General features: G+C 29.8%; 1 protein-coding gene across 1 annotated transcript; it reads right to left on the bottom strand.

Moving 5' to 3' along the window:
• Window positions 1-4,047: 4,047 nt before the first annotated feature.
• LOC124912760 lies at window positions 4,048-5,401 on the bottom strand. Its single transcript, XM_047453408.1, has 6 exons — window positions 5,379-5,401; window positions 5,150-5,260; window positions 4,913-5,070; window positions 4,533-4,821; window positions 4,276-4,439; window positions 4,048-4,205 (listed from the first exon to the last, which is right to left on the bottom strand). The coding sequence occupies exons 1-6, from the start codon at window positions 5,399-5,401 to the stop codon at window positions 4,048-4,050; spliced, it is 903 nt and encodes a 300-aa protein (XP_047309364.1).
• Window positions 5,402-11,457: the final 6,056 nt, after the last annotated feature.

Genomic DNA, 11,457 nt, shown 5'->3' with positions numbered 1-11,457 from the left:
CATCTACCAAACAATGATTAAATACATAAGTTTTTTTTATAAATGGTCCGAGTTAGAATTCATGAACATGAGAACATAAGTTAATGAAAAGAATAAAGAAAATATTTAATTCATTCATAGGACTGTCTTACCTGGTATAGAATAATATTTCTTTCTTTTCTGATCGAACACAAAGAAATTTATAGAAGCGTGTATTGTCCAGCCAAAGGGGAGGGAAGATGTATCAGCCACCTCTATAGATAAGGAGATGTACTCCTGGGAGATGTACTCATGTGAACGTCCTGACTTTTTTGGATGCAGGTGCAGTTTCCTACAAAAAATAATCATATAAATAAATAAAGCATACATATATATATATATATATATATGTGACTTTTAATGTTTATAATAATAAATTGTTGATATACTAGATTAGTAATTACTAGTTCTAACCATTTGTAGTCCTCAACCTTAAATTGATCCGAAATGTATTCATATATTGAGGATGTGGATGAGGAGTTAGTCATGAGTGAGAAAGGCTCTATTTTTAGAATGAAGTGCGCCGGAGGATTATCTCTTCCTGATGGAGTAAAAGAAACATTGATTAAACAATGAAAGATGAAACAAACAATCTTCTCTGCCCGTCGTATTTAGTGAAAAGTTTCATCTTTTAATAAAGAAAAACGATCAAAACTAAGATAAAAAAAAAGTGTGTAAAAGAGAGAAAAATAAGATGGAGAAACCTTGTAAGGGTTGGGAGGGACGATCACAAAACCTTGATCCCATATTTAGTGCTGATATTGTAGCTTACTTGCTAAAATAGATATGAATAAGTGAATGAATTATTTGAAAATTTAAGCAATATATATATATGATGTTGGGTGGGGTATGGGAAGAGTCGGAGAACCTATAGTGATTAAATGTGGAAAGCTGAAGAGATCATCATGGAGTACAAGAATGACGTTATAATGTATCAAAAAAGAAGTTTTCCGTAAACATGAAATTAATCTTTCTAATCTAAACAAAATCCTGTGAGATTTGTTATAGTAAAATTTTAACAATGATCATACTCACGATTTTGTTGATTTGATTGAAGAGAATATATATATATTTAATTTTTTAAATATTTTTCTTATTTAAAAAATTACTTTTTGTAATGGTAGAAAAAATAGATAGGAGGAACAAGTGACTAAATGTATTTATATTTATATATATATATATATATATATATATATATATATATATATATATATATATATATATATATATATATATATATATATGCTGTTTGGGGTATGGGAAGAGTCGGAGAATTAATTTATGTATTTATTTGAAAATAAAGGGATTTAATACCAAATTTATTTGCTTAATATGGGAAACTGAAGAGACCTAATATATCATGGAAAACAGACAGACAGACAGCATTTGAGAGAAACAATTTAATATTATTAATGATCATCAGCCTTGAGATGTTTTAATTTATTTAGGGGCATAATTGTCTTTGTGGTTTCAATGCTCCTTAATTATTAATATTTTAGGTCATTTTAATTGGATTGAATTTCAGTAGAAATAAGATTTATTTTCCATGGAGGGTTAATTAAAGATGAATTTTTATGTATGATTGAAGTAACAAGACCAGGGTATAACGTTCTCATCACATTTTTTATGTATTTAGCATGTTTTTTATTTTTATTTTGTTAGAGTCTTGATCATATGTGCCAGCAGGGGCGGAGCCACTCATGGGCTAGGGTGAGTTCCAGCACCACCTAAATTAAAATCTGAAAAGAAAATTTTTTATCTATGTGTTTGACATGTAAGTCTTAGCCCAGTTAGCTATGTTATTGAAATGTGAATATGAGGTTAGGTAATCATTTCTGGCCTCACCTTTAACTTATTTTATTTTATAATAATACATAAATTTTAATTAATATATAAATAAGATTTATTTATATAAAACTTTGTAAATCATATAATAATATTATTTATTTTAAAATTATATTTATATAATAATTATACATTATTTTTTATTTATTTCAATATAATTAATAATACAAATTTTTTATAAGAGTAAAATATAAAAATTAAAATAATAATAATAGTGTTTTATATTTCTTAATTTTAAATTATTTCAAAAATTTATAAGAAAATATAAATTAATATTAATAAACAAGTTAAAATAAAGAATTTGATATCCCTACTCAAGAACTTAACAAATCTCCTAGAATTGATGTTGATGTAAGTTCTCTTAAACTTGATCCAACATTACGTATTCCGATATGGAAATATCCTTTTAATCAAAAGGATGAAATTAGACGAGCTTATATCAAGATAAGGTCATATCAACCTATTAAGGATGAGTACCCGCCGACCAAATTTGGAAATCAAAATCGACGGTTCCAAAGTCATTGGTTTAAGAAATTTACTTGGTTAGAATACTCTCCTTTAAAAGATGCTGCTTTTTGTTTCCCATTTTTCTTATTTTAACATAAACAACCCCAAAAACCTACATTACAATAGATGGATTCAAATATTGAAAACGAGTTAATGATGAGGATAGATGCTCTTTTGTTATGCATATATGATATAATATTTCACCACATAATAAGGCAGTTGAATATCTTGATAATATAATGAATATCCTTGTCATATTAACAAAATACTAAATGCACAGTTCAGATGAAAAACAAAATAACAGATTACGGTTTACAGCAACTATTGAAATCACTCGGTGGCTCACTTTGCAAGCGTGTGCATTGAGAGGGCATGACGAGTTTCCATCTTCTAATAATCATGGAAATTTTATTAAAAAAAACGGAACATAGAAAGTTAAATCTGAGATGCAAGTTGGAGTCAGTCCCAGGTAATTTTTCATTCTGGCTCCGCCCCTGAGTGCCAGCTTAAGGACATGGTGGTATCAAAACTAGGAAAACTCGATTCATTGAGTATTTTTTTATGTGTTTCTTTTACCGATTTTTAACGTTTAATTCCTATTTCTCTAACTACTCTGATTATATTTAGTTATTAAATGTAGTCTATGAAACTTGAAATACAATTTTATTTTCTTATTATTATGTTTTGTACATATGGTGGCAGTGGTAAATATGGTGGTAGTGGCGGCTGTGGTGAATTATATGGCGGTGGTGGCGACTGGTGAATATGGAGGTGGTGGCGGGAAGAAAAACACTTTGTAAGAGGAAGAGAGAAGATCAAAAACCAAAACTCTCAAGATTTACCAAAAGAGATTTGAGCATGTAACATTTACTTTACCTTCTAACATTATGTTTTGCTTGCTTTTCATGAGTTGTTTATTAATGTTTTTAATTATATCACAAATCAAAAACCAAATTGAAATACTTTTCCGACAAAAACAAGTCATGAAATCAAGAATAACTACATAATAGATTAAAAATGATCATGGTGTTTTGTTTAACAGAACCAGCCCTAGAATATTAGTAACATAACCTTGAATAGTGCAACAATAATCCATTTGCCATGTCTTTACTTTATCCAATGCCATGAATTAAAATAAATTAAGAAAATCATGTTGTAGTGTAGACCATCCCTAGAATGGTAACATGTGCTTCAATAGAGCAACAATCATCCACCAAGAACTCATTTCTAGGGTTTTGTAGTTTATCCAATGCGACGAACTAAGAATAGCCCCAACCAAAAGACGTAGCATTGAAGTAACAATAATCTGAGAGCATATATATATATAAACAATTATTTAATGACTAAACAATTAAATTCACAAGTTAAGGAAATATTGATGCCGGCAAAGGAGTGGACTACCTGCCGGTATAGTATATAATATTTCTTCCTTTTCTGATCTAACACAACAGACAGATAGGATATAAGCGATTGAAATGTTATCCTTGACAGGCGCTTTCTTGCGTCTAAATGATTAATGAATTTTGAGTTTATGACGGATTTATCATAATCAGAAAAATAACAAATTAAATTTACTTTCCATCAAAACATGCATATATAGTCATATAAAGCTGAAATAGAATGAAATTCTTGAGTTTAATTACAAATAAGCAAAACATATGGATATATAAAAGAAAATCATGCTATTGTGTTGACCACCCCGAGAATGGTAACTTTTACTTCAATAGACCATAAATTATCCACCAAGAACCCTTTTTCCACGTCCAAAAATTCATCCAGCACAAATAACTTAATGATGCCACTATATGGGACCAAAGCAGTAAAGTATTTATAACCTGCAAGTAAAGAAATAAATTAAAAGTCATAATGAAAAAGAAAGAAAGAAAGAATAAATTCAAAACATACCAATAAAATCGATGTTATCCGACTCCTCCTTGTTTAATAAGCAAATCTTATACTTGGCATAGACTCTGCTATTCTTTGGAAGAGTTGACTCATCCAAACTTAGATAGACCGTGATACTATTCCCTTTGGAAACTCCATTTCCGACGGGAAAAAGGCCTATACGCCTACAATATATATGTGCATGTTTTCAAAAAAACAAGTCTAATTATTCAAAATTAATCATTAGAATCTAGATAATAAAAAAAATGCATACTAACCATTTAAAATCACCCCAAATAAAAATTTCAGATACAAATCTTTCAAGCGGACGACTAGAAAAAGATTTGATCTTCCAAATGTGGGAGGCGGTAAAACTAGAGTCTTCATCCTGTAAAATCAACATCTCCACTTTGGAAGTTTGTTTGATAAGAAAAACCTCAGCACCAAATACACATTTGTCGTCAACAAGGTATCCGTTGGAAGAAAGTTCAAACGTAGGAAGATCAATGAATCTATCGATGCCAGATCGTTTTCTTAACATATGAAATCGCACTACAGAATCTGGGCCTATGATCAAAACATTTATAACATGAAAAGTTAATTATATGGAACGAAATCAATAAATAAGGCATGAATACATGAGTCCATATATATATACCTGGGGTAGTATAATATTTGTTAGTGTTTTGATCCAATACAAAGAATTTGATAACAGCGTTTACTGACCAACCAATATCGAAGAAAGATGTATCAACCATCTCTAAATATAGGGAGATGCAACCCTCCCCTTCAGCATCGCGATGCATGTGCAATTTCCTACAATTAACAAAAAAAAACTTGTATATGACTTGATATTAATAAATGATCTATCAATCTACAATGTAGTGGCTCTAACCATTTGTAGTCCCCAACTTGAAATTGATCAGAAATGTATTCTTGTAATGAGGATTTCAACATTAGTGAGAAAGACATTTTTATAGTTAAGTGCTGCGGGGATAATCTATTCCTGGTGCAAGAAACATAAGACATGTATCATCGATCAAAGGATCATCTTTATAAGATTAAAGAGTGTTTGAGAAATTAAAGGGGAAAAGAAATGAGACCTTGTAATAGTTCAGAGGTACAATCCAGGAACCTTGATCCCCATATTTCCTCTAGTTGTATCTAGTTAGCTAAGATCGAAAGAAGTACAAAATGAAGTTGTAGAAAATTTCAATATTTTAAGCAATATATATAATTAGGTGATGGGTACTGATTAATTTAATATGATCCAATTAGGCCTAGTTACATTCGGCGATAATCGCGTATAGGCGTTTACGTAATAAGCTCCTACATTACCTTTGTATAATAAACTCACAAAAAAAAATTACAATTAAACGTACTTTTACGTTTAAACTCAATTTTCTCTCTACCTATTTTCTTCTCAACAGTTTTTCTCTCTCATCATTTTAAAATATATTTTTATTCGCTCTATTTCATTTATTTCATTTATTTTTAATTATTTTATGCATTCTCTCATTTATTTAATTGCTTTCTAATCATTTTATTCATTCTCTCATCTATTCCATATATTTATAATATTTTTATATAAAATTATTATAATAAAAAACATACATTTAAATATATTTAAATTAATAAATATATATATTTAATTTTAAATATTAATAAATGATTTAAATTAAAAAATAATATATATTTGAAAATAAATTATTAATATATTATTTTTTATAATTTTATTGTTAATATATAATTTTAATTATTAATAAATGACTTAAATTAAAAAATAATATATTTTAAAATAAATAATATGAATATATTATTTTTTATAAATATATACTTTTAAATATATTTAATATAAATATGATATAAAATATATATAAATATATATAAAAGAATTTAATAATATTTAATAATATATCTTTTTCACATTTTCATACTTCCCTCGATTACTCAATCTTTAAATTGTCAATTTATTTTTGTGCTCTCTCACACTTTTAATATTATCGTTCATTTAAATTTAAATTTCAATTTCAATTTCAATTTCAATTGTAATTGTAATCAGTTATTTTAGATAATTAATTAAGGCTAGTTTGATTTTTAAAATTATAATTATAAATCAAAAATATCAAAGTGTATTTATATTTTATATATTAAAGTATATATATTATAAATAATAAATAAAAATATATTTAAATGTATGTTTTTTATTATAATAATTTTATATAAATATATTATAAATATATAAAATAAATGAGAGAAATAAATAAAATGATTAGAAAAAGATTAAATAGAATGAATAAAATGATTAGAAATAAATGAAAGAGATGAAAAAATGAATAAAAAAATATTTAAAAATGATAAGAAAGAAAAACGCTGAGATTATAATCTTAAATGATAAGGAGGGAGGTAGAGAGAAAATTGAGTCAAAACGCAAAAGTGTGTTTGATTGTAATTTTTGTGTGAACTTATTACGCAAAATTACTGTAACAACTTATTACGCAAACGAAACTTTAATCGATTAAGATTTACTGAATTTTGAGTTTTAGAATGAGTTTATCATCATTACTTCGAGCTAGAAAAACAATGATGTAAGATATGTTTTTATTCAATTTTAGGGAGTAGTTAATGAATAGTCTTTCGGGGTTTTAAGGCTTTATTAATATTAATTTATCCAAAAAAAACCAAAAAAAATATTATAATGAGTTTTGCTAATCTTAATTTTTAATGTCTTATCTTACATTTTTTAATAGTTAATGTGATAATATATAAACTATGAGTCATTTAAACATAAACAACAAAAAAATTATATTGAAAACATAAAAAAAAAATTATATATATATATATATATTACCAACGAAAAAACATAAAATTAGCATTAACGAACTCGAAATCTTCATAAAATCGATCGATGAGTTATAATTTATCGTCCTAATAAAAAAATTACATTTTTTTAAGGATAAAATATTTTTAATTTGTTATTTATAAAATAAGTAAATGTTATTTTAGTATTTTAGTTAATGAATTTAGTGATTTGGTTAACAAGAAAGAGAGTGAATTGACGTTAGATCTTACATCACAAAATCTTGAATACCTAATAAACATAAGTTAGTGACAGACCAAAAGTTCAATTAATATAAAAAAAATTAAGATTAAAAAATATTGGGAAGATAAATTAAAATGATGTTTTGAATGAAGTGTGGACATAGATATCATAAATAATATATTTAGATTAATTTTATAATATATAGAATTTGAAAAGTAATTTTAAATTTTAATAAATATATATATATATTATTATTAATATTTCGGGTATCAGATTTAGGTATTACACCCTATCATTTCTGATCTCGAACCCGATCGAATAATCATTTTTACTCCTAATCCCCGACCTTAAACCCAATTTAAAATATCTAAACTCAACTATCAGTACATGGGTACCATTTTCATACATAGTATTGGATCATAAAGTCGAAAAAACTAACAAATAATTAATTATTTTTTTTCTTTGATTAATTAGAGTGATCATAATTATAATTATGGAAGACAAACAGTAGCATATGATATGTTTTTATTCAATTTTAGTTGCACAATTAATAAATGGTCTTTTGGTTTTCAAGCTCTTTTAATCTTAGTTATCCATAAAAAAAAATAAGTGTTAGCCTAATTAGTTTAATTAATTTTGATTTTTTAATGTCTTATTAGATAAAATGAACAAATTTTATTAGGCATTAGATTAATTAATTTGAAAAGTACCTATTCTCGAACCCGAATTTCCTATTACACTCCGATCTCGAACCTGACGGGTGTCTCTATTTTATCTCATTCCCGATTCTTCGAGTAACCGATCTCCAATGGGTACCCTATTTCCCGATTAAAATATAAATTTATATTTATTATATTCTAAATATATTATAATAAAAAATAAAAATGAAAGGTTAATTATTTGTATCGCAGGATCTTCTGGTGGTATAAATTGTAAAATATAACAAATTTTGTTATTTATAAAACTAGAAAAAAAAAAGTGAGAAAATAAAAAAAAAAAAATAAAAAATAAAAAAAAAAAGAAAGAGAGAGAGAGAGAGAGGGGTTGGACGGTTGGAGAAAGTTACAAAAATGGTTAAAGTTGAAAATAAAAAAAAAAAAAAAAAAAAAAGTAAAAAGTGGGTAGAGAGTGAGAAATGTCTTTTTTTTTTATAAAAATTTAAAATTTAAGAGTTCCGAATAAAATAAATTAGAATGATGTTGGAACAAAATGACGTTGGAACCAGGTATGAGCATATGTAAGTTAAATAATATATTTAATATAAATTTGTAATGATGTCGAATTTTAAATTTTAATAAATATATATTTTTTAATATTAATATTTTAAGTATCCGTATTCGGTTTATGTTTTACACATTCTAATAATCTTTTTCACTCTCATATTTATACCAATTTAAAATACCTGGATTCGAACATCAATTATCCACTAATATCGAATGTACAAGGACTCATTTCCATCCTATTTGCTAAAAAAAAATAATAATATTAATTAGGTGCACGTTGATTGATGGGTATTAATGGAAGAGTCGGAGAAGCAGGGTCGTCATTAATTTTGGCTAAAAAAAAATAATAATAATAATAATAATATTAATATTAATTAGGTGCATGTTGATTGATGGGTATTAATGAAAGAGTCGGAGAAGCAGGGTCGTCATTAATTTGATATGCTCCATTAATTAATTAGTTTCAGATCATCATAAGAATGGAAAACAGAAACAGACTAGAGAAACAATTATTATCCCTATACCCTATAATATATTTTATTAAATTTTAGGGTCACAATTAATGAGTAGTCTTTTCGGGTTTCAAGGCTCTATTAATATTAATTTATTCATAAAAAAACAAAAATATAATATTATAATGAGTTTAGCTAATTTTAATTATTTTTTTTATTATAATGAATATCCCTACCTAATTTAGAATATATATTCTAATTAAGGTAGAGATTACAAGAGATATTCTAAATTAGGTAGGGATATTCTTGTTATGGAAAGGATATCCTAAATTAGTATAATTAAATTGTAATTAGAATGCAATTCCTAATTTAATACGTGTAAGCCCTATAAATACCCTGAAGGTATTCCATTGTAATCACCAAGTATTCGAGTAATATACTATTCTTTGTAAGAGTTACTCTCTCTCTCTAGAATTCTTGTGTCAATTATATTAAACGCCGAGTGTTGCGTCGAGTAAGGCTGACTAGTTACTCGTTCTTGCGAAGATCGTAACTAGTGCCGCACGGATCGTCAGTGAAAAGACTGAGCCCGTGACAATTGGTATCAGAGCTGAAATGACGAGGAGATCAGAAGAAACTTCAAAGGTCGTGGACGAAGTAGAGAATCTTCCCCACGGGACCGAAGAAGATGGTAGGAACTCTCGCAAAGTTCAGGCGGGAGGAACCAAAGCTACCAAAGAAAGAGAAAGATCAAGAGATGCTATCGTTGACATTATCGCCAGGTTGGAGAAGGTAGAACTCACCGTGGCGTACGGACAAGATAATGATGGGGACCTAGAGGAACGCATTGCCGAGCTTGAGAAGGAGAGAGACGAGCTCCGAGGAGGAATGCAAGGTGCCCTGAATGAAGGCTTATCCAAGTGTCAAGAGCAAGCTCAGATCGTGGAGCAGACCCTCCTTGGTGAAATCAGGACCTTGACTGAGAAACTCGAGGTAATGATTTCTAAGTTACAAACTACCGAAGAGGATGTAGCGTTACTCAAGAAGGCGGTTGCGCAAGAGTGTGGACGCGCGCCTGTAGGAGTCCCCAATCCGATAAGGATAGACATTCCAAGGCCTAAAGCGTATTTAGGCGAGAGGAATGCGAAAGAGATCGACAACTTCTTGTGGAGTCTGGACCAGTATTTCAAAGCACTCGGCCTAGTAGAAGAGGCGAGGAAGATAGATACTGCCACGACATACCTGGAAGACACCGCAATGCTGTGGTGGAGGCGAAGGAGTAGCGACATTGAAAGAGGTACGTGTTCTATCAACACCTGGGGTGAATTCAAGGAGGAACTTAAGAGACAGTTCTATCCTGAAAACGCCATTCGAGAAGCAAGGGCCAAGTTGCGGCGGCTCTCACATAGAGGGAGTATTAAGGAATATGTCAAGGAGTTCATCGCTACTCTCCTTGAAATCCCTAACTACTCAGACGACGAAGCCTTGTTCGCCTTCACTGATGGTCTACAAATGTGGGCGAAGCTGGAGTTGGAACGACGTGGGGTCCAAGATCTAAGCACCGCTATTGCCGTGGCTGAATCCCTTTTCGAAATGAGAAGGCAAGAGAAACCAAAGTCGACCTATGAGAGGAATGACAAGGGGGAAAATGGTGGAAACCATATCTACAACAATGAAGACCCAATTAAGTGTACCAAACCCAATGGTAGAGAAGATCGGGAGGAGAAAAATGTAGAGAGACCCCGAATAAAGTGTTTCTTTTGTGAAGGGCCGCACAAAGCAAGAGAGTGCCCTATGAAGAATAAACTATCAGCATTGATGGAGGAGCAAGAACGCGTTCACGATGAAGCTCGATTGGGGTCGTTAAACCTACTTAGTGCCGTTACAGCAAAGTTTGATAAGTCAAAGTCCGCGAAGAAAGGACGACTATTTGTGGAAACTAGAGTAAGAAACCACATGATTAAAGCTTTGTTGGATACGGGAGCCAACAACAATTTTCTAGAGGTAAAGGAGGCGAGAAGACTGGGGATTAAGTACACTAAAGAGAAAGGGTGGCTTAAAGCAGTCAACTCGGCACCAAGTGCGACTTATGGAGTTGCTCGTAATGTAAAGATCAACTTGGGGGAGTGGACCGGCCTTCTGGATTTCTCCATTATCGACATGGATGACTACAAAATGGTTCTCGGCATAGAGTTCCTAGACAAGGTAAATGCCATCCTACTCCCTTCTACCAATATGATGTGCATTCTAGAGCAAGGTAATACTCGCACAATACCTCTAACAAGAGAGGGCAGGAGAGAAACTAGGCATCTATCTGCCATGCAACTCTCAAAAGGTGCGGAGGACACCTACCCATCATCTGTTGTCATTGTGAAAGAAGATGAGAAGACTGCGTCTAAAGAGAAGATACATCCAGAAGTTACAATTGTCCTAGAGAAAGGTCACGATGTAATGTCCGCTGGAGTATCAGAGAAACTCCACCATA

This window comes from Impatiens glandulifera, chromosome 8 (genome assembly GCF_907164915.1).
Source record: "Impatiens glandulifera chromosome 8, dImpGla2.1, whole genome shotgun sequence".
NCBI lineage: Eukaryota > Viridiplantae > Streptophyta > Magnoliopsida > Ericales > Balsaminaceae > Impatiens > Impatiens glandulifera.
The sequence above is the reverse complement of the archived record's forward strand: the minus strand, read 5'-3'. Positions and strand labels throughout refer to the sequence as shown.

What these genes read in the sequence shown, in the direction of transcription:
- LOC124912760 (XM_047453408.1), bottom strand. Translation starts at nt 5,401, where the DNA reads ATGGGGATCAAGGTTCCTGGATT. An exon ending in CAAATATTATACTACCCCAG is followed by an intron (nt 4,822 to 4,912) that starts GTATATATATAT and finishes TTTTGATCATAG; the next exon opens with GCCCAGATTCTGTAGTGCGA. An exon ending in ATTTGGGGTGATTTTAAATG is followed by an intron (nt 4,440 to 4,532) that starts GTTAGTATGCAT and finishes TATATATTGTAG; the next exon opens with GCGTATAGGCCTTTTTCCCG.